A 22671-nucleotide genomic window follows, 5' to 3' on the forward strand; every position below is an offset into this window, starting at 1 on the left:
GTTTCTGTGATGGCGAGGATAGAGAGTTTATTAGTGATGAAAAGATCATGAATGTAGGATAGTTTGTTGCAGACAGAGCGAGCGTTCCATAGAGCTCCTGTTAGTGGGACTGGGGGTGCGGGGTCGGGTGAATGTGTATGAGGTTTGAGAGGGTGCGGAAATTTGTCTTAGGTTGTGGATGTGGGTTTGAAGTGACAATAGGGATGTGGTGAGCAGGACCAGGATTTGGAGCGATATCCCCAGCAGTGAGGAGAAGCAGTGAGAGTGTGAGTAGGTGGGAGCAGGAGAGGCCATGAGGTGGCCGTGAGTGTCTGGAAACACTGGGTGTAAGGCCCCTTTCACACGTCAGTGATTCTGGTACGTTTGTGCTTTTTTTTAAACGTACCAGAATCACTGACATACGCAGACCCATTATAATGAATGGGTCTGCTCACACGTCAGTGATTTTTCACTGCACGTGTCTCCGTGCAGCGTACCCGCGTGTGCGTGATTGCTGCACGGAGACATGTCCATTTTTTTCTGGCATCACTGATGTTCCACGGACCACGCAGTGGTGTGGTCCGTCAAACACGTGCCAGAAAAAAATGTGCATTTAAAATAATAAACATTTTAACTCACCCGGCATCCAGCGATGTCCTCTGCAGCCCGTTCTCCCTGCTGCTTCTAAGCCGGCTGATTACTGTCGCGCATATTCATTATGCGCGACACAGCCGACCCGGAAGCAGCTGCTGCGGGGGTCACCGCCGGCCAGATGCTGCACCGCGGGAGCGATCAGCACCATGGAGAGCGGGAGCGGGCGCAGGTGAGTTAATTTCTAAGTGCAATCACGGGCCACGGATAACAGAGCCCGGATTGCACTTAGACAACCCACGTGTGCCGTGATTCACGGCACACGCAGGGACATGTGCGTGTTTTAAACGCCAGTGAAAAACGTCACTGTTTTTCACTGACGTGTGAAACGGGCCTTATATTGAGGAAAATGTCTGAGGGGAAGGTGAGATGGGTGGGGAGGATAGAAGGAGAGATGAAAAGTTCATTACTTGGTTTAGGGATCAGATGGGGCAGTAGAAAGTGAAGTATTATAGAGGTGAAAGTTAATAGACACACGAACATTGTTTACATTGACTATGTGGTCAAATACCTTCCGGTCACTTCCGGCCCAATTCTGGCCTAATTCAATGCATGATACTTATATGGTGCATACTTGTATTGGTGAAGACAAAGTCTTTGGGCAGACTTTGAGCTGTCCCAGTATATACACATACAAGTGCATTCATCTGTAAAGGGGTGGGGTGCAACAAGAACCCCTTGATCACTCAATCAAAGAAGCCAGATACAGCATCACATAGGCAAAATAAACAAAGGTCATAAAAGGAAGGTGGGGAACATGGGGGGGGGGTCACAGATGCTGGAGCATGCCAGGGAGATATTGAAGCAAAGAGGGAACAGGTCAGATATATTGGAAAAGCAGGATGAAGGAATTGACATACCATGTATTAAAACACACAGCAGACCGGATGGGATAGCAGGTCAGTTCATGGAAAAGCAGGATGAAGGAATTGACATACTTGTATTGGTGCACACTCTTGGCATTCTCTTGATGAGCTTCAAGAGGTAGTCACCGGAAATGGTTCTCACTTCACAGGTGTGCCCTGTCAGGTTAAATAAGTGAGATTTATTGCCTTATAAATGGGGTTGGGTCCATCAGTTGTGTTGTGCAGAAGTCTTTTGGATACACAGCTGATAGTCCTACTGACTGTTAGAATTTTTGTATTATGGCAACAAAAAAGCAGCTAAGTAAAGAAAAACGAGTGGCCATCATTAGTTTAAGAAATGAAGTTCAGTCAGTCCGAATACTTTGATCGGCAGCGATGTCGCAGCGTGTAAAGTACCCCTAAGTGATTACTTTGATGATGTGAAGAGCTCGGGGCTGTGACTCGCACGCCATAAACCCTTAGTGGTCGACCACGAGTGTCTTAGTCATTAGGCAAGTAAACTTGAAGGCGTGAGAACTCTTCCCCCACTGTATTTGGCTGTAGAGAATGAACAGGTCGATTTGGTGCAAGGTCATTCCTCAATCGACAACAGGGCAAGTGTTTTGCAAATGCCCAGGCTGCCCACATTGATAACATCTCCTCTGCGTCATACTCCTTCCAGTGTGCATTCTGGAGAAGGCAGTAGGAGTACCTGGTGAGAAAGGCCGGAGCCCATACACTCCAACAGGGGTATCTATGGTGCATGGGTTAGCAGTACACTCTGGTGGAGGTGGTTGTACTTCTTGCTCAGGCGGGATGGACTGCACAAGATGCACTGGACGAGGTGGAGGTGCGTGGGGGTCCCTCCAAGACCTTGCGGGACATCTGGATTGCAGGTGCCCAGGTTGCCCGCACCAATAACATCTCCTCTCTATAATTCCTCCAGGGCGTGGTCGGAACTGTTGGGGCCCAGAATTGTGAGCCGTGGTTGTCATCGGCCTGCAGCTGCATGGAGGGGCAAATATAACTGGAGAGGGTCGGGGAGCAGAAGCAGGATGTGGCTTATTGTCCAGAAGCCCCCTCCATTGCGGACGGATAGTAAGGGCTTCATCAGCCTCGGCTGTAGCTCGATCCAATGTGCACAGCGTGCGCTCTCTGACGCATTCCCGTATTTCTGAGGGACATTTGGAAAGAAATTGTTCTATAAGAAATACCTTTATAACGTCTTCCACAGTGAAAGCATCTTCCACTTCCACCATCTCCGACATGTCTGGGACATCTTATGGGCATACATCCTAAATGATCCCCCCATGGTGCATGGGAGTTCTCAGAACTGTGCCCTATGTGAGTCTGGGATGATGGCATGGTAATCCAGGATAGTCCGCTTTACAATGTTGTAATCTCGGTTCTGCTGTGAGTCAATGGTGCGATAAGCCTCTGCCAGGCTTCCGTTCAGGAGCCCCACTAACAAACTGTCATGTAAAACTCTCAAAAGGTCCTCACCCCCCTCTTTTCTGCCATCAGCCACAGATCATCATGACGATTATCTGATCGGCCTGAAAGTTTAGGTATTTATGACTTTGGGTGATGGTAGAGCTAAGCCAAGGGATGCAGAGAAAGACAATCCTTTGTGCTGTTGTAGGGAAAAATCCCTAAAACAGTTTTTAAGCGCTACGTTAATGCTAGAAAAATGAAAAACGTTTTGCCAAAATCCCTGTGGACTGCTGAACCCAGCGCACCATTTCGCTTGACGAGGAGATCGCCGGTATCACGACAAATTAGTATTGGCTAGTAAAATTGTGCTAGATGCGTTGTGTTTGGTATCTATGTAAATGTAAAATCGAGATATAAAATACGACGCTAATATCTTTCACCTGTGTGGCCCAGGGGCAAAGATATGTGAAAAGCTAGAATTAAGGAACCTTTGGGACAATCTCGGCACAGCCCACAAGAGACTGTAAAATGAGGTCACAGAGAAGGGGGGTTACCTAAGGCATAATAGCGACTATCTCCTTTCTGGGGGGGTCAGTCAGTACTGGCGGGCATTAGTAAGGGTGATGCTGACCGATTATAACATCTTCTTCTCTTGGAGTCCCTCCCTCCGTAAATTCAGACATCACTTCTATGGCACGAATTTAGTAAGTTTCACGTTTATACCTTTTTTATTTCTATGTAACTGTCTATACTGCATTCGTATTGTTCCCTTTTGTAAATTCTTGCATATATTTTTAAACACTGCCTATTTTCAGATTAAATATATAAAATTTAATGTTTTCTTTCCTCATGCTTTATATACGAATCCAAAATCAAGAAGGGCCTTATGCTATCTGAAACGGGTCCCCAGCTATCCCGAAAAGCTGGGTGGTGGCAGCGTAATTGTTATTGCATAGAATTATTGGAGTGCTATTATTAAGCTTACCGAGGTATATATATATTGCATTAACGGGAATCGGTGATATATACATTTACCCTTGCTGTGAGACCTCCAATATTTGGCATTATCAGCTCAGCAGCCTCATTTTATGCATTGTCCTGCAGCACTAAAAGTGGCCTGCAGACAAGGGGGCGCTAGAGGGTAGTCGTGTTTGACAAATCAGTGAACAGGTGCGGGATTTCTGAGTGACTCCCCCGGCTGTTCATCACACAAACGCATCCAGCCAGAGTGCGGCACTTCCATCACAGCACACTGCTGCTCAAAGTCCTTGGAAAACCCTTCCACATTTCCGGAAGGCTCATCAAATGGCTTGAAGTCCGCTCGGGTGATCCGTACATGCTCCCAAATCGCTGGGTTTACACTCCAACTCACATTACCCCCTCTGTCGGACTCCATTGCTTCTTATCTCCTGTGTTCGGCGAGCAGCCTCCTGCTTATACTCCTGAGATACACCTGGGCCTAGAACCACCATCTCGTCTTCAAACCACACCACCCACTGGCTTTTTGGGGCAGAGATCCCCGTCCTCAGTGTTTGCTCGTCAGACATCTGGGAGGAAGTGAACTGGCTCTCACCCACAAGTAGATCAATTAAATAGAACCAAACATCAGGATTTTCATATATATGGTAGTGCCAGTACTGCACTGGCTTTATCAGGTACATGTTCTACATACTAATAGTGGGCAGCTCGGATATTTAGGCTTTGAAATCCAAGTTTGTGAAGTTGAAAAATTCATCAGATTTTTGACTGACAGTTGCACCTCTGCAGATAATATCCAGGCGGGTTATGCACATGGATTCCAGCCCCCCCTTCCTGCCGCCTGTTCCTCCCTCTCTCTGACTCTATGCAAATTTTTCTATTTAGTAACCTGGCGTCGGATTTGGCACCTGCGCATAGCGCTTATCTCCGGCACCATGTTTCTGAAACCTGCATTACCGAGTCATTATACTCTCGTGCCTTAGAGGGCAGCGCATGCGCTCTCGCTTCTTCAGATGTAGTTGTGACCGCGCGCACCCCCGCGGTCACAACAGGACTGGAGAACAACTGATCTTATCGATTTACTGCTGTGCTGGCCCGGTGTCCTGGGGCGTAACGATATCGTCTCCTGCGGCTAATCGGTAAGATCAGCTGTTCTCCAGTCCTGTTGTGACCGCGCGCGCTCCCGCGGTCACAACTAGATCTGAAGAAGCGAGGGCGTATGCGCCGCCCTCTAAGGCACAAGAGTATAATGATTTGGTAATGCAGGCTTCAGAAACATGGCGCCGGAGATAAGCGCTATGCGCAGGCGCCAACTCCGACGCCAGGTTACTGAATAGAAAAATTTGCATAGAGCCAGAGAGAGGGAGAAAAAGGCGGCGGGGGGGGGGCAGGAATCCATATGCATAACCCGCCCCGATATTAATCAGCAGAGGTGCAACTGTCCGTCAAAAAACTGATGAATTTTTAAACTTCACAAGCTTGGATTTCAAAGCCTAAACATCCGAGCTGCCCACTAATGGTATGTAGAGAATGTGCCGGATAGTGCTAGTACTGCACTGGCTTTACCTTACAGTATATACAAAAATCCTGATGTTTGGTTCCCTTTAAAGCTTCTTTAGACTGGATGCGGTCCAGTTTCTGTACTCACTCTGTGTGTGGATCTCCATTAAAAACAACCGCTACTCAAAATATAATGTATGCAAAGTGTGCACAGTACCAACATTCCAACCTGTACTATTGAAAAGTGTGCACACTTTGCATACATTATATTTTGAGTAGAGGTTGTTTTTATGCTGTTTTTCATTGCTATATAGGTTTTTGGTTGGTCCCCATCTTGCAGTGCACTTAAATGTTTATTTTTCCATCTGTCCTGATTTTTGGCGATTGGTGGCTGTTCACACATTGCCATCTAGCCCTGTCCACAGGCTATATATTCCAAGCAGCATGTGCTTGGGCCTGTCCTGCCCACAACCATGAATTAGTCATGGAGACGGGTCTGAAAAGCACCAGGTATGTGCTGTGCAGTCCTATTTTTGCATTTGTGAGGCCGCATGGCACACTTTAAATAAAAATATTTTAGTGTAGGACTGCCCCACGAGATTTGCCGTGAAGTGGCGGGGTAGCTCGAAAAATTGCAATTTTTTGCCAAAAATCTCATTTTTTCAATAGTACAGGTTGGAATGTTGGTACTGTGCACACTTTGCATACATTATATTTTGAGTAGAGGTTGTTTTTATGCTGTTTTTCATTGCTATATAGGTTTTTGGTGGATCTCCATTAGGCTGCGCTCTGTTGATCCCACTGCTGCCACCAGTTGTGACGGGGTCCTTCTCTCATATCACACAATCAACAGACCGAGAGATGGCTGTACAATCCAAAGAGCATTTATTTCAAGCAAATCAAATGGTCCATAACATAATCCACCATACAGAAGGTAAAAATAGTAAAGAAACACAAATATAGTCCAGTAATGGGATAAATGTCTAGGTCTCTCTGAGGAGCCGCAGCTTGTCCCTCAGAGTTCGAATCCGGCTTCTTCTCTCTCATAAGTCTCACCCAGAATGACAAATCCCCCAGGTAAGCAAAGAATTTAGGTGGATCGCAGGCCCCCTTCCCCCAGACTGAGGGACAGGAACACTACAGGGGGTGATTACCTACAGAGAATACAATGTACACAGAAGCAATACAAATAATGGACAGTGAACTAAGCGTAAAATACGAAACTACACAACATGATACACAGTACACCAAATCCCACCATCACACGGTCTTCTAAGCCAATGTATCTAGTCCGGTCTTGTGCCACGCTGCTGAGCTATGTGTATCTAATCCTATCATGTGTGATACCATCTGCTTTTTCACTGTATCTCAGCATGCGTAATATGGTCTTCTAAGCCAATGTATCAAATCAGGACATCTGTGATACAATCTACTGAGCCGCTGTGTATAATGCAAGCACCAGTGATACTGTATGCTGAGTTGTGTATTTAATCCTGTCAAGTGTGATTTTGACTGCTGAACCTAATTATACATGTGATACTGTATCTAATCCCGATATAGTATCTAATATAAGCATGTGTGATACCATATACAGAGCTGTTATAAAATCCAATCGTATTGTCGTCTTCTAACTACGGTATCTAATCCAAGCACATGTGATACTGTTTGCTGAATTTATATGTTGGGAAGGGATTGAAACATAACATACAGTATATGATGTACTGACACATTTGCTGGCTCCGTCTTTGATGCAGTCTCAGTTAGCTGAGCCCACGTTTGCTGGCAAATGATGATTTTGTTATTAAGCCATCCTCATGCCGTTAACAGCCGCGAGTGGAGAGGCGCTCCGCCTGCAGTATTTAACCTTGTTCTAAGCGGAATGTACAGCGCGTGGCCAAGGAGCACGTTTCTAACCAGCCATCGTCCCACCCAATACACAATCACGGTGCGCCGATGGTTTATCATGACAACTGGGGATCTGCTAAAGATATCGTGCCCATCAAAATTGTACTGCTAAGAAAACCAATCCATGGCTAGCGTTCATCGGAGACCATGACTATTTGTCTATATACAGCAATCCTGTAGTACAAGCAATCGGCTAATAGCGAGTAAATTACCCTAAAGGAACTACTAAATAAATAAAAATATGTAGATTTTTTTTTTTTTTTAAATCATAAAAAATAGTTTTAGTTGAATTACCCCTCTTTTCCCACATTAAAAATACAGAAAAATAAAATCCACATACGTAAAAGTCTGGTCTATCAAAATATTAAATTGATTATCCTCTAGCAAACAAATGCAATAAGCGATGAAAACATTGTATCTACCCCCAAAATGGTAACAATAAAAACAGATCAGCTCAGGACGCAAAACATAAGCGCCTGCACGGGTGTAATAACCTGAAAAATGAAAATGGTACAGATCTCAGAAAATATTGACATAAGCACCAAAGGCCCAAACACAGACACACAGTATGATGGCTGCCACCACAGGGGCCTAACACACAATGTAAATGTTCGGTAAATTTCGGTAAATGTTCGGTAAATTTCGGTAAATGTTCGGTAAATTTGAGAGACATTTACATTCGCTACATCACATTCCAGAAACTCATCGATCGGACTCTTGTTCAGTTCTCTTCCAATCTCGCCAAGATCTCTCATTACTCCATACTTCAATTGTTCATACAGGATAATATGTGAGATGTTGAGGTCAAATCTATCGAGCACTTCCCGTCCTGTCATCCACCGTCTATCTTCCACATTCATAACATTTCATTCTCTTGATGCCCTTTTCTTTCCATCTAATAAATAACTTAGTCTCGTCTCAGAGGGAAGTTTGGGAATGCCCAAGGGATTTAGATACTTAGACACTTTCCATGAAAGCCCCAGTTTCCTTCTTACCAATTTCCAGGTTAGCATGGTATCCCGGAATATAATGGACTTTCTTATGTGCCCTTCAACCCTAGACATTGGGGAATGAAGAATGGACGTCAGATCCCATGGTGATGCATACTTTTTTTTACATACCATGGTCTGAGTGTCTACTCGTTCCTCTCAGCCAATCAATCACGTGTCTCATGATACACACAAGGTTGTACCCCCGAACGTCTGTGAAACTAAGTCCCACCTCCTCCACTGACTTAATCAGCGTACGCAGTTTTATTCTGGGTTTCCTTCCCCTCCACACAAAATCCGCATAGGCTGAGTTGAGTATATTAACATCATTTAGTTTTAGCAGCAATGGGATCGTCTGAAAGGGGTACAGCAGCCTAGGAAAACTCATCATTTTAATCAGATGGCACATTGCCAATAATGGTAAAGCTAGACCTTTCCATCCCTTTAATTGAGCTATAATTTTCCTGATTAGCAAACCATAGTTCAATTTGTATATTGTTTCCACAGTTCTTCCTATATGTACTCCCAAGTATTTGATTGATGTTTGTGTAATAGGTATCCCACATAGACAACCATCACTTGAGTTTCTCCCTGTTTCCCCATGATACCCCTTTAAGAACAGGATCTCACATTTCTTTTTGTTTAACTTGAAGCCTGAAAATCATCCAAATTTTTCAATTAAGGCAAGAGTCTGTGGCAAATCCGAGCTAGGGTCCCCCATATACAGTATAATGTCATAAGCAAAAAGCGCTGTCTTTATTTCTGATCTCCCTATCTTAATCCCTTTAAAACTATTATGTCCCTGTAGTATTCTTGATAGTGGTTCGATTGCCAGATTGAATAGCAAGGGAGATAACGGACAACCCTGTCTTGTCCCCTTCATCAAAGGGAACACGTCCGAGAGAAAGCCCGGGGTATGTATCCTAGCTCCAGAGTTGGTGTATAGACTTCTGATATAAAGTCTCTTTTTACCCACAATCCCTGTGGCCTCCATCACCTTGTCCAGCCGACTCCAATTTACGTTATCGAACGCCTTTTCGGCGTCGATTGCAACTAGTGCAGGTCTTGCCCCTCCCTCAGTGCGCCCCAATCTGACCACATCTACCACAAGAATTGTCTTCCGGATGTTGGGAACAGCATTTCTCCCTTTAATAAACCCTACCTGTTGATCTGTAATTATCTTGGGTAAACTCATGGCCAGTTTATTGACCATGATTTTGGGCATTATTTTAAAATCTTGATTAATGAGCGATATAGGTCTGTAACTAGAAGGATCGTCGAGGTCTTTGGTCTCCTTAGCAAGTAATTTGATGTACGCTATGTTGGCATGTTTGGGGATTTCTGCTCCTCCCAGGATTGCATTGAAGACTGAGGTTACATCCGGTGAGATCATATCCTTCAGTGCCTTATAAAATTCACTGTTGAAGCCGTCGGGTCCCGATGCCTTATTAGTGCTAAGCTCCCCGATTGTTCTTACCACCTCCTCCACTGCAATGTCTGCGTTTAAGGCTCCCCGATCTTCCTCCGTTAAGCTGGGCATTTGGGCTTGTCTTTACCATTCTGTCACATCAGTCCTGTCATTATTACCTGGCCCATATGTGGTCACATCTCCCCCTTTGTTTTCAGTATAGAGATCACCGTCATTTTTCCACTACCCCTTGCCAGATTTGCCAACATCCTCCTCGCCCTGTTACCGAATCTATGTAGGTCAGCTTCCTTGTGCGACCAAAATAATTGTTCCTTTTTCTTGGCCCATTCATCAAAACCCCTTTTTGCCTCCAACCATCTATCTTTTGCCATGGTGGACCTGTCTGCCAAATACTTTGTATATACTATCTGCACTGCCTCACTATGGGAGTTATAGTTCTCATTGGTCTTCCGTTTGATCATAACCACATACACCACCAGACGACCCCCTCAATACCGCTTTTGCCGTTTCCCAGTACAACATTGGGGTCTCTCTGTGTTCCTTGTTATCCTCTGTGAATTCTCCCCACCAGTCTTATGGAAATTATCTTGTCTAAGGAGGAACGATGGAAATCGCCATATAATATCTGTTCCTCTCTTGAATTTCTCTGTAATGCCCAACCTCACTGGACTATGATCAGAAATAATCATATTCTCTATCATTCAATTTTGTACTCCATTCACAAGGTCTAGAGATATCCAAATCTGGTCAATGTGCGATCAACTATCATGTGGGTGGGAGAAGTGTGTATACTCTCTATCGTGCGGATGAGTTAGTCTCCAAATGTCTTTCTGTCCTACGTCTTCCAGTGTTACATCCCTATTGTCTGGACTCCTGTCCACGCCACCTGCCTTCCCCCCCTCCCCTCCTTCTGTCTTCAGCTGAGTCTGGGACTGTGTTGAAATCTCCTCCTACTATGATCTTGGACTCCCCATCTGTTAATATGGTGGCCTTTATGCCGTCATGGAATGTGGTCTGTTGTGAGTTTGAAAAAAACAAACACTGTATATACTGAGTGTGCCAGCTGGACTAGTGATTAAGTGCTGCCACCTTCCCTGATAGTCTTCTTCGTGTGCCACTTCTTCCTGGCTGAGCTGTTTATTTATTAAAATCATGGTCCCCGCCTTCCTACCTTGTGCCGCTGCTCCAAAGACGATGCCCACCCAGTATTTCTTCATGCGAGAAAAAAATCCTCCCTATCCAAGTAGGTTTCCTGTAATAAAGCAATATCTGTTTTTAGTCTTTTCAAGTGTCTTAATATCATTGCTCGTTTGTTGAGTGATCTCAGACCTTTAACATTCCACGTTATTTGTACCATGGTTACCTATGTATTCTGTCCTTACCGTTTCACCCCCTTTGGACCCCAACATCGAGGGAGACGAGACGACCGACACTATAGCGGGCTTTACACGCTGCGATCTCGCTAGCGAGATCGCATGCGATCGTACCCGCCCCCGTCGGTTGTGCGAGACGGGGAAATTTCTGCCCGTCGCGCACAACCTCGCTTACCCCCGTCACACGCACTTACCTAACCTGCGACGTCGCTCTGGCCTGCGATCTGCCTCCTTTCTAAGGGGGCGAGTCGTGCGGCATCACAGCGATGTCACACGGCAGTGGTCCAATAGAAGCGGAGGGGCTGAGATGAGCGGGACGTAACATCCCACCCAACTCCTTCCTTCCGCATAGTCGGTGGAGGCAGGTAAGGAGATGTTCCTCGCTCCTGCGGTATCATACACAGCGATGTGTGCTGCCGCAGGAACAAGGAACAACATCGCTAATTAGAAGAAAATGATTTTTTGTTTTAGGACAACCTCTCCACGGGCAAACGATTTTTGCCACTTTTGCGATCGATTTAGGACGCATATAAATGTCACACACTGCGATATAGTTAATGACGCCAGATGTGCGTCACAAACAACGTGACCCCGACGATAATTCATTAACGATATCGTAGCGTGTAACGCCCGCTTAAGTTTACAATCTGCACTACAAAATTGACATTCCCTTTTCCCACCTTGTAAATATAACAGAAAACAAAACACATAACTATGAAACAAGCTTTCCCTTTTGAGAAATTTTCGCAGCTTTTCGCCATGTTAGTGACTTGCCCTTTTCCTGGCCAAAATATTATGCTCCCTAGTCACCCCCCATAACATACATATTCTATCCCCATATCAACATCAACATAGAAAGGCCTTGAACCTTATGCAGAAATTAGTACAATATGCTGAAACCTCATTAATAATTTCAAATCCGATTTAACTCTGGTTCTGGGGAGCCATCAGACCGTTCAGATCAGTTCTACTTCGTTTGGATCTGAAAGGCATCCCTGAGCCTAGAAGTAAAGTTAAAAAAAAAAGGGAGGGGGCTTGGAATTTGGAGGACCCTCCCACCTCCTTCGCAACGTCTCTCTCCTCTCCTCTTAACAAGTTGTCATCAACACCTTTCCTCGATCGAACAACAAGTAAAATTCAGTTCAGATATCTTGAATCTTCTCAAAGAGCTGGTCCCTGTGTCCTATACGAGGGCTGTGCTGCTGTCCTGGACTAAAGGGTGCTTTACACGCTGCGACATCGCTAGCGATCTCGTTAGCGATGTGACACGCCAGATCGCAGATGCGATCTGCCGAGATCGCACATGTGACCGGCACTATAAAAACGACCTATGTGCGATCTCGGCAGATCGCATCTGCGATCTGGCGTGTCACATCGCTAACGAGATCGCTAGCGATGTCGCAGCGTGTAAAGCACCCTTTAGTTTCCTTTCAAATCTGACCTCTGCTTGCGTTTGCCCCCTGGATTGTCCTGTGTCTTTTCCTGTGCCCGTAGGAGATCCTCTTCTGCTATTCCCTCCTCCCTTAGGTCCTCTCTCTTGTCCATCCGTCCGGTTCTTGTCATGCTCTGACATGAAAAGGTTTTCTGCTTCCTTATAATCTTTGTAATATGCAAACGAACCATTGGGGTTTCTACCTTTCAATGTAGCAGGGTATAGCAGCTGGCATTTTACTTTTTTGTTGTACAGGAATGAGCATATTTTACTGAATTCCTTTTTCCTTTTGGAGACTTCAGCCGAATAATCTCCAAAGATTAACAGTTTGTTGCCTTGATATTGCAGTGGGCGTTTTCGGTCTCTAAAGGCCTTCAGTATTTCCTCTTTGTGTTTGTAGTCGAGGTACTTGATTATCACCTGTCTCTTGGTGGGGTTTTCTTATGTGGGTTTTGACCCTCTCCTATATTCGCCTCCTGTTGTCTCAGTGGTCCCACTCTGTGGGCTCTTTCCACTCACGATTCAGATATTCTCTGTTCTGTTTCTGACAGTCTAGTTAAATGATCATTTAGCTGCTTTTGCATAGCAGCTAGTGATGTTTTTATAGCTGCCTCAATGGCTACCTTAATCTCTTTAGACAGATGAGATGCCACTTCTTCAGCTAGTTTTTTATAGTCCACATTAAACTCTTGTGTGTACTTGTTTTGTCCTGCAGGTGGTGCTGCTTTGTTGGATCTCTTTGTCTGCACTGATCCTTTGCCTCCCTCTCCCAGTAGCTTGCAGGTTTGGGAAAGCAGGGTACCAGGATGCTTTTTATTCCCTTTGTTAGGGGTATTATAGCTTGCATTCAGCTTTTGGTGGATCTGGTCAGCGCTGTTCACCATGTACTGCTTGTCTGTGTTTTCATCCAGTACTCCTGTTCCTCCATGCGCCCCTGCCTTGCAGCCATCTTCCTCTTCTCTCTCTTCTCCCTCCATATCACCCTTATCTTCCCATTGCGATTCTCCCTCTTCGTTCCCCTGCATCCATCTCTCTCCAGCTCAGTCTTCCTCTGTCACCCCACTCACATCTCCCTCATCTCTCCAGCTCTGTTTTACCGCGTCTCGCGCCTGAAACTCTGGCTCCTCCCCTGTCAGACTCGCCGGCGCCATGCTGGTTCCTTCCTCTTCTTGCGGCCTGTCAGTGTCGCCGCTTCTCCCGGATCCCTCTCTGCCGCCGACACTCCTTAACAGGTACCGTTCCATAGCTGCCACCTTCCGGTTGCCCGCTGTGTTGTTCTCTGCTCGGCCACTTGATCGGGGGGGCTTGTATCAGTCGGTTTCTCTGGGGGGTTTTGGGAGCGTCCCCTCTATGCATCCACCTCAGCCAGGACTGGATCCAGAACTCCATGGGGTGCTATTTTAAAAGTGATATTCCTTCAAGGAACTGTCCAATACATAGGCCCCTGAAAGTCACTTGAAAACAAGTATGCCCCTAAAAAATAAGTTGTGTAAATTGGTCTAAAATAATCAAAGCTAAAACTTGCTGCTAAATGTTTAACCCTTTTGGCAAAATAAAAGGACATCTGACTGATAAGGGTGCTTTCACACTGCGTTCCTCTCCCCATTCATTGGTCCTATTGGAGCTTCCATCCGAACCCCCCACAAAACAAGATTCTGATGTATGCACTGATGGAATCCCAGTGTGCTCTGTCACGCACCATTTTCGGGCGTATACGCCTATTGGAGGCGCACACCCAGCTGTAGTAGACTGCGTCTGGGTGTCAACCTCCAGTAAGCATATAACCCCGAAAATGGTGCACAACAGACTTCATCTGCACCATTAGTCAGTGGCCCCATCAGCGCATATGTCCAAATCCCATTTTTTTTGAGGGGAGGGGTTCGGATGAAGGCCTCGACAGGATCACTGAAGAGGGAGAAGAACTCAGTGTAAAAGCACCCTTAGGCTGACATAGTAGACAGAAGGTAAATGTTACGTATCAACTTCTTATTATGCAGTATAGTAATTTGTTTTATTGGTATAAACATATAACCAAAAAATTAGGTTGTCACCAATAGGTTAACATGGCTTCTTCCCAGTGTGAGTTCTTTGATGTCTAACAAGTTGTAATTTCCTAAGAAAACATTTTCCACATTCTGAACATGAAAATGGCTTCTCCCCTGTGTGAATTCTCTCATGTTTACGAAGATCAGATCTATCTGTAAAATATTTCCCACACTCTGAGCACGAAAATGGCTTCTCTCCTGTGTGAAGCTTCTCATGTGTACGAAGAGAAGATCTATCTGTAAAAGATTTCCCACACTCTGAGCAAGAAAATGGCTTCTCCCCTGTGTGAATTCTCTCATGTTTACGAAGATCAGATCTAGCTGTAAAATATTTCCCACACTCTGAGCACGAAAATGGCTTCTCTCCTGTGTGAAGCCTCTCATGTGTACGAAGAGAGGATTTATCTGTAAAAGATTTCCCACACTCTGAGCAAGAAAATGGCTTCTCCCCTGTGTGAAGCCTCAGATGTGTACGAAGAGAAGATCTATCTGTAAAAGATTTCCCACATTCTGAGCAAGAAAATGGCTTCTCCTCTGTGTGAATTCTCTCATGTACAACAAGAGACAATTTGAGACTAAAACATTTTCCACATTCTGAACATGAAAATGGCTTCTCCCCTGTGTGAATTATCTCATGTCTAAGAAGAGTAAATTTCCTCATAAAACATTTCCCGCATTCTGAGCAAGAAAATGGCTTCTCCCCTGTGTGAAGCCTCTCATGTGTACGAAGAGAGGATCTATCTGTAAAAGATTTCCCACACTCTGAGCAAGAAAATGGCTTCTCCCCTGTGTGAGTTCTCTCATGTGTAAGAAGATGAGATTTGCAACTAAAACATTTCCCACATTCTGAGCAAGAAAATGGCTTCTCCCCTGTGTGAGTTCTCTCATGTCTAAGAAGAGTAAATTTCCTCATAAAACATTTCCCACATTCTGAACATGAAAATGGTTTCTCCCCTGTGTGAATTCTCTCATGTCTAACTATTTGAGATTTCTGACTAAAACATTTCTCACATTCTGAGCATGAAATGGTCTTCAACCTTGTGTGCACTCTTTGATCTTTCACACGTCTAACACTATTGTTTTGCTTAACAGTCTTTGATGGATTAGGAGATAGTTCTTTAACAGGATCAGATGATAGTTCTTTCCGATGATTGGCTGAGAGTATATTTGAGATGTTTCCATGCTCTTCATATGTATCTTGTGTGATGCTACAATCATCTGCTTTAAAATATGAAGGTATCAGATGTCCTTCGGAGATACTGGTACAGTCACCTGCCAAGAAGAAAACGGATTTGATTTTTAAACAAAATAAACTTAAATTATAGTAATCTAAATATGAAAATTACAAATTTAAGGTAAAAAAGGTCGTAGAAATTGTATTGCATTCTATTAATAACTGTCTAAATTGTCATTAAGAAAATGTGATGATTGCCTAGGAAATCAATTGTAAGGCCCCTTTCACATTGCGTTTTACCTTCCGCTCACAGGTCCCGTCGGAGCATCCGTCCGAACCGCCCCTCCCCCACTCTGCAAAGCATGTTCCGGACGCATGCGCCCGACAGGGCCATTCACTGTTATGGAGCGCACTGCATTAGCGTGTGCTCTGTTTTGTGCCATTTTTTGCATATATACGTTTCTGCAGATGGACACCCGAACATACTCCACTGCGTTCGGGTGTCCATCTGCAGAAACGTATATATGCAAAAAATGGCACAAAACAGAACTCACGCTAACGCAGTGCGCTCCATAACAGTGAATGGCCCTGTCGGGCGCATGCGTCCGGAACACGTTTTGCAGAGTGGGGGAGGGGCGGTTCGGACGGATGCTCCGACGGGACCTGTGAGCGGAAAGTAAAATGCAATGTGAAAAAGGCCTAATAATGTGGATTACTGATCACTGCTCAGTGCAAACATCACATGTCAAACAATAAAACATTTGTCATTGATCGAATATTTTATACCGGCGTAAAAATTATCGTTGTTGGCAACGTATCCCTTTGTGTAAATAGAGAATGTTCTACAACATGTAATGCATAAGAGAACAGAAAAACCATCAGTATACATCAAAATGAAGTTAATGAGCCTCAAACTTGTGATATCATCAGTTATATTCTCCCTGCAGCCGGTCTCTTTCAGGCTTCAGGGACATTAGAGGGTTGTATCAGACGTCTCTCTCTGAGAAGTGACTGTTACAGCTCCTTGCACCGCCTCGGTGACTACCTCAAGTTGCACAGTGCAGGGTGGAGGAGCCATATGTTCGTGTATTAGGAAGCGATGGTATTGCAGCACACATAAGGCTGGATAAACCCAGGGAATTTTCTGCTTTCTCTTATAATCTACTCCTGGCTGTGACTATGTCATGAGTGTGTCAAAGCCTGATGTGATCTCAGGGGGGGATCTGGGATCAGGTCACTGTGTGTTGTTGATCGCAGATCCCTTTCTGTGTCTGCTTGTCGTTTACCCTGAGTTGGAGCATATTAAAATTTCTTCTAGCAGTAAAAGGGTTAAGGTTCATGTATATGCTGCAGTGATCTAACAGGTAGTTGTTAAAGGGATAGTTAATCAACATATTTGTCCTTCACAATTAGGTTTATATTATCATGTGTGCATAAACTAAGTCAATAAATGCCCGATTGGAATCCCATCCAAGGGACAATGAATGCGATTGCACTATAGATGTTTAATCAAATGCGATTTTATTGTGAAAAAAATATATAAAACATCCAAAAAGGGGGAAAACAGGGAGCCACCAGGAGGGACAGAAACCAAAGTGCTGAAGCTGATAATATGTATAATTATAATAAATAATCCGCCAATTGTTAATATACACTAGAATTATACAATATTTGTATATAATATAAGCTATTACATATACTATTAATAAGGTCAATTATCAGTATCCATTTATAGACAGAATTTAATATGTATATAACAATTGAAGATTGCGCTCGTGAAACTACAAAAAAATTAAACCTTATAGCCGCATCCCCTAAAAGCTGGGTCTGTGTATCGTGGATAACCAAGTGTATACACCACCCACAGAGCCAATTAAGCTGCAGCGTACAAAGGAAATAGAATGCGCATAGGTATATGCGACCCGTTAAACAATATACCCGCCTGTGAGGGAGATGGCACTAAGCCGCGGCTATATGTCCGATATCGTTAGCATATAAGTGAAGGCCAGCTGGCTGTGCTCATATAAAGGCTCCATAGTAACCCAAAATTTGACAGATTGTCCACATCACACGCAGGTATACCACAGACATGGCATCACATATAACACAAGCAAAAGATCATATTAGCGATATTAACGATCCTGTGAAAAACGGTCTATTAATAGAATCAATAGCATTGAAAAACAGCATTTACCTTATTACATTCAGTATATAATGCGCATAGGTATATGCGACCCGTCAAACAATATAACTGCATGCGAGGGAAATAGCACTGAGCCGCGGCTATATGTACATTATCATTAGCATATAAATAATAAGCCAGCTGGCTGTGCTCATGTGACGCACTGGCCTATCAGGTCGTCACAGGGTATTGTGCAATCTGCCCTCCTGCACAGTATCCACCCTCCTTGGTTACGAGTCCTGGTTCTTTGGTGTTGCTAACAGCTTAGCCAATCAAAATCCTAGGAACACTTTACCCACCAGACACACCATTGGGGGGCCTGAAGGGAATAGGGCTGCCCACTTGAGTGGTTGGTAAGGGGAAAGTGAAAAAGTAACAGCTGAGCAAAGGAGAGTGGAGCAAGAGGAAGGAGGCTGAGGTGACTCTGACAGGGAGAGGTCACTGGCCTGGAGCAGGGATCCTGTAGTTACTAGGTGGCAGATGTTCGTCTGGGCCTGGTAGGAGCTGGAACCCCGTTCGCAGGGGATTGTGTCGAGGAGGGCAGCCGATGGCCTTGACGGGGTACATGGACCTTAGGCCGGAAAGTAGCTTCACTTGTTCCGGTAATTTACCCGACGGAGGTGAAGACTTCAAGATTCATCACCAACCCGCTCCAAAATCGGGGTACTAGCGCACCGATGAGATAGGACTTTCCCAATACAGCCTAAAGAAATCCTACGCGTGAACCCTGAGAGCAAGCTCACTCAGTTAGCCATACGGGTGAGCGGGACCCGAAGAGTTCCATACTTTAGGGTCCAAATAGAGACAAAGGTGCCAAGGAAAGGGCCACAGGCTAACAGCAACACCAAGGACACGGACCCAAGCGTGCTCCCTACAAGCTGCAGTTGTGCTCAGAACTCTGGTTTACAAGCTGTTGGTATTATTATTCCTGGCCTGAGTGAGTATACTGAAAAACACTTTTCCTATCCCCAACGGCACCCCAACACCAAAAACCCAACGGGCCCCGGGACACAAACCCCCTACCCACGGAGGGGTTAAACATCCTGCTGCTACACCATCGTCACTGGGCTCCCCAACAGCAGCAGTGGTCCCTCACATTACCACGCACCGTGGGTGGCGTCACGAACTTTCTAACCCCCTTTTGTACATACCCCCCTCTCTTTTAATTAGAGTGTCCGCGCGGACTCCCCATATCCAGAGACCCCTCGAACCGCCGCGGCTCCGGATCTGAGCGGCTCGGCCGCTGGCACGGGGGTGGTACACTCATATATAGTATACGTTGTAACTCAAAATCTGACACATGGTCCACATCGCATGCAGGTATACCACATACATAGCATCACATATACCACATGCAAAAGCTCACATTGGCGATATTACCAATCTTGTAAAAAACTGTGTTAATAGAATCAATGGCATTAAAAAACAGCATTTACCTTATTACATTCAACAGCATTGGCGTGCCCCTCCACCTCTGACGTACTTTTCACTAATGCTTTCTCAAAGAGGCATATCAGGGTGGGGTCAAGCCGTCTATATAAACTACCCATAACCTAGTAAAACGATGCATTTTAATTAAGAACCTGTGCGTTTCTCAGGCGATTAATTATGGCGCCTGGAGCTCCGACTGCTCACCTCCATTCAATCACTTCCGCATTGCGCGCGCTAGAACGCAAGTGGAACCATCAGCTTCAGCACTTAGGTTTATGTCCCTCCTGGTGGCTCCCTGTTTTCCACTTTTTTGGATGTTTTACATATTTTTTCACAATAAAATCGCATTTGATTAAACATCTATAGTGTCTGTTCTTATAGATATTAGGTAGGGGTCCAAATATAGTTTCTAAAAAGATTACCCCAACTTATTATAAAAAATAACCTTTATTTATTGAAGCTAAAATTTCACCCATAGACAGACAAAACCAATTAGTATCACAACTGGATTATCATAATTGTCAAAATAAGCAAACATGTAATTAGCATAATAACATTTCCTCCACCAACCCCATATATCGCCTAAATTTCATAGTCACCCTCAGGTGATCTGGGATGAACCCCTTCACGACCGGCCGATTTTTCGCTTTCCGTTTTTTTTTTTTCGCCATTCTTTTTCTGAGACGTAACTTTTTTATTTTTCAGTCAATATGGTCATATGAGGGCTCATTTTTTGCGGAACAAGCTGTACTTTTAAATGAAACCATACGTTTTACCATATAGTGTACTGGAAAACTGCAAAAAAATTACAAATGCAGAAAAATTGCAAAAAAAGTGCGATAGCACTATTGTTTTTGAGATATTTTATTCACTGTGTTCGTTATATGGTCAAACTGATGTGTGGGTGTGATGCCTCAGGTCAGTGCGAGTTCGTAGACACCAAACATGTATAGGTTTACTTTTATATAAGGGGTTAAAAAAAATCGGAAGTTTGTCCGAAAAAAGTGGTGCACGTTTTACGCCATATTCCGTGACCCGTAGCGTTCTCATTTTTCGGGATCTATGGCTCAGTGACGGCTTATTTTTTGCATCTCGAGCTGACGTTTTTAACGGTACCATTTTTGCGCAGATGCTACGTTTTGATCGCCTCTTATAGCATTTTGCGCAAAAGTTGTGGCGACAAAAAAATGTCGTTTTGGCGTTTGGAATACGCCGTATACTGATCAGATTAATTGATTTTATATTTTGATAGATCGGGCGTTTCTGAACACGGCGATACAAAATGTGTGTATATTTTTTATTTTTTTAACCCTTTAATTTTCAATGGGGCGAATGGGGGGTGATTTGAACTTTTAGGGTTTTTTTTAATTTTTTAAAACTTTTTTTTAACTTTTTTTTTTATTTTACTAGTCCCCCTAGGGGGCTATTGCGATCAGCAATCCGATCGCTCTACACTATCTGCTGATCACAGCTACACAGCTGTAAACAGCAGATACGTTCTCTTTCTTTTTCACTGTGCCGCGGGCACAGCGAAAGTGAAAGCAAATCATGTGTAGTACAGGAGTCATCACATGACCCTGTGCTACCATGACAACTACTGGAAGTCACGTGATCGCGTCACGTGACTTCTGGTATCCGGCGGTAAGTAAAAAAGTTTACCGCGATCGCGCTTATAATGGCGCAGTCACATATTGACAGCACCATTTAAGGGGTTAAACGGCACGAGCAGATAACGATTCTGCTCGTGCCTAGCAGGCACACATCTCAGCTGTGAAAATCAGCTGAGATGTGTGCCGATCGCAGCATGCTGCTGCCGGCAGACCGTGGGCAGTAACATTATGACCGCTAGAACGTAATTTTACGGCCCGCGGTCGTTAAGGGGTTAATTAGAAAAAAGACAGTAGGAAAGGAGGAGGGGGGAATTGAGTAAAAAGAGTTTTGTTATTTTAGGCAATTATAGCTAATAACCATAGTCTCAGTTGCCCAACCATACTTTAGTTGTTTGTTATTGTTGTTACGAAGCCAACCATGGAGACAGATAGGCCCTTAAGCTGTCTCAATGCTTGGCTCCAGCAACCAACCCCGTTTCCAGTATTATATATATATATATATATATATATATATATTTTCTAAAAACAGACTGAGTCCACGAAGATTGATGAAATATCTCCTCTAAATGTGGAATTTTCAATGGATATGTGATATATGGTTCATCTATCAAGAATCCGGATATCGTATATCCATACCAAGGAATATCTCTGTTATTGGACTTTTTGTTAACTTTCTGTGTTCTTTTGGTTGATAAAATATCTAAACTAACAGTTCAGATGATGGTTCTATACCAACTTAATGTCTCTGTTCTGTTGGGAATGACCGGATAGGCATTCCACTATGCACATATATTGGGAGGGTAATCCTTGACACCTTTTGACTAATCTCCACTAATATCTTAAACACCAATGTGATTGATGATTTGTGGATATTGAGGAATATCAATATGGTTTGCTAAGGGTGGCCTCTTACTATTGTTATATATTTTTTATCTGAAGTATTGGAAACGGGGTTGGTTGCTGGAGTCAAGCATTGAAACAGCTTAAGGGCCTATCTGTCTCCATGGTTGGCTTCGTAACAACAATAACAAACAACTAAAGTATGGTTGGGCAACGGAGACTATGGTTATTAGCTATAATTGCCTAAAATAACAAAACTCTTTTTGCTCTGTACCCTCTTCCTCCTTTCCTACTGTCTTTTTTCTAATTAATGAATCCCAAATCACCTGAGGGTGACTGAAATTTAGGCGATATATGGGGTTGGTGGAGGAAATATTATTATGCTAATTACATGTTTGCATATTTTGACATTTATGATAATCCAGTTGTGATACGAATTGTTTTTCTCTGTCTATGGGTGAAATTTTAGCTTCAATAAATAAAGGTTATTTTTTATAATAAGTTGGGGTAATCTTTTTAGAAACTAAACATCTATAGTGCCCTCGCATTCATTATCCCTTGGATGGGATTCCAATCGGGCATTTATTGAGTTAGTTGTTAAAGGGAACCAGTCAGGTGCAATATGCATCCAGAACCACGAGCAGTTCTGGGTGCGTATTGCTAATTCCTGCCTAACCGTCCTTGTATACACTAGCATAGATAAAGAGATCTTTAGAAAAAGTATTTCTAAAGATCTTTATCTTATGCTAATGAGCACGGGGGACTTGTCCCATGGGCGTTATATCCCCCAAATAGTCCGCCTTCTTAGCATGTTAGTATGCCCACAAGGACCCACAGGGGCGTATTAACATGCTATTCAATTCAGCATCACCAG

The 22671-nt window shown here is 44.1% G+C and overlaps 2 protein-coding genes across 3 annotated transcripts in view; both read right to left on the reverse strand.

Annotated features, from left to right (window-relative positions):
* Positions 1-22671, reverse strand: part of LOC142246725 (uncharacterized) — a 329582-nt gene that overhangs the window by 196079 nt on the left and 110832 nt on the right. The window lies entirely within an intron of this gene.
* The window catches only part of LOC142245463 (uncharacterized), a 38829-nt gene continuing 28668 nt past the window's right edge, over positions 12511-22671 (reverse strand). For both annotated transcript variants that reach the window (XM_075318188.1, XM_075318187.1), the window contains one exon: positions 12511-15832. In XM_075318188.1, the coding sequence (XP_075174303.1) occupies positions 14574-15832 (1259 nt within the window). In that variant the 3' untranslated portion in view covers positions 12511-14573. The remainder of the gene's footprint in view (positions 15833-22671) is intronic.

This window comes from Anomaloglossus baeobatrachus, chromosome 7, assembly GCF_048569485.1.
Source record: "Anomaloglossus baeobatrachus isolate aAnoBae1 chromosome 7, aAnoBae1.hap1, whole genome shotgun sequence".
In the NCBI taxonomy this organism is placed as follows: Eukaryota; Metazoa; Chordata; class Amphibia; order Anura; family Aromobatidae; genus Anomaloglossus; species Anomaloglossus baeobatrachus.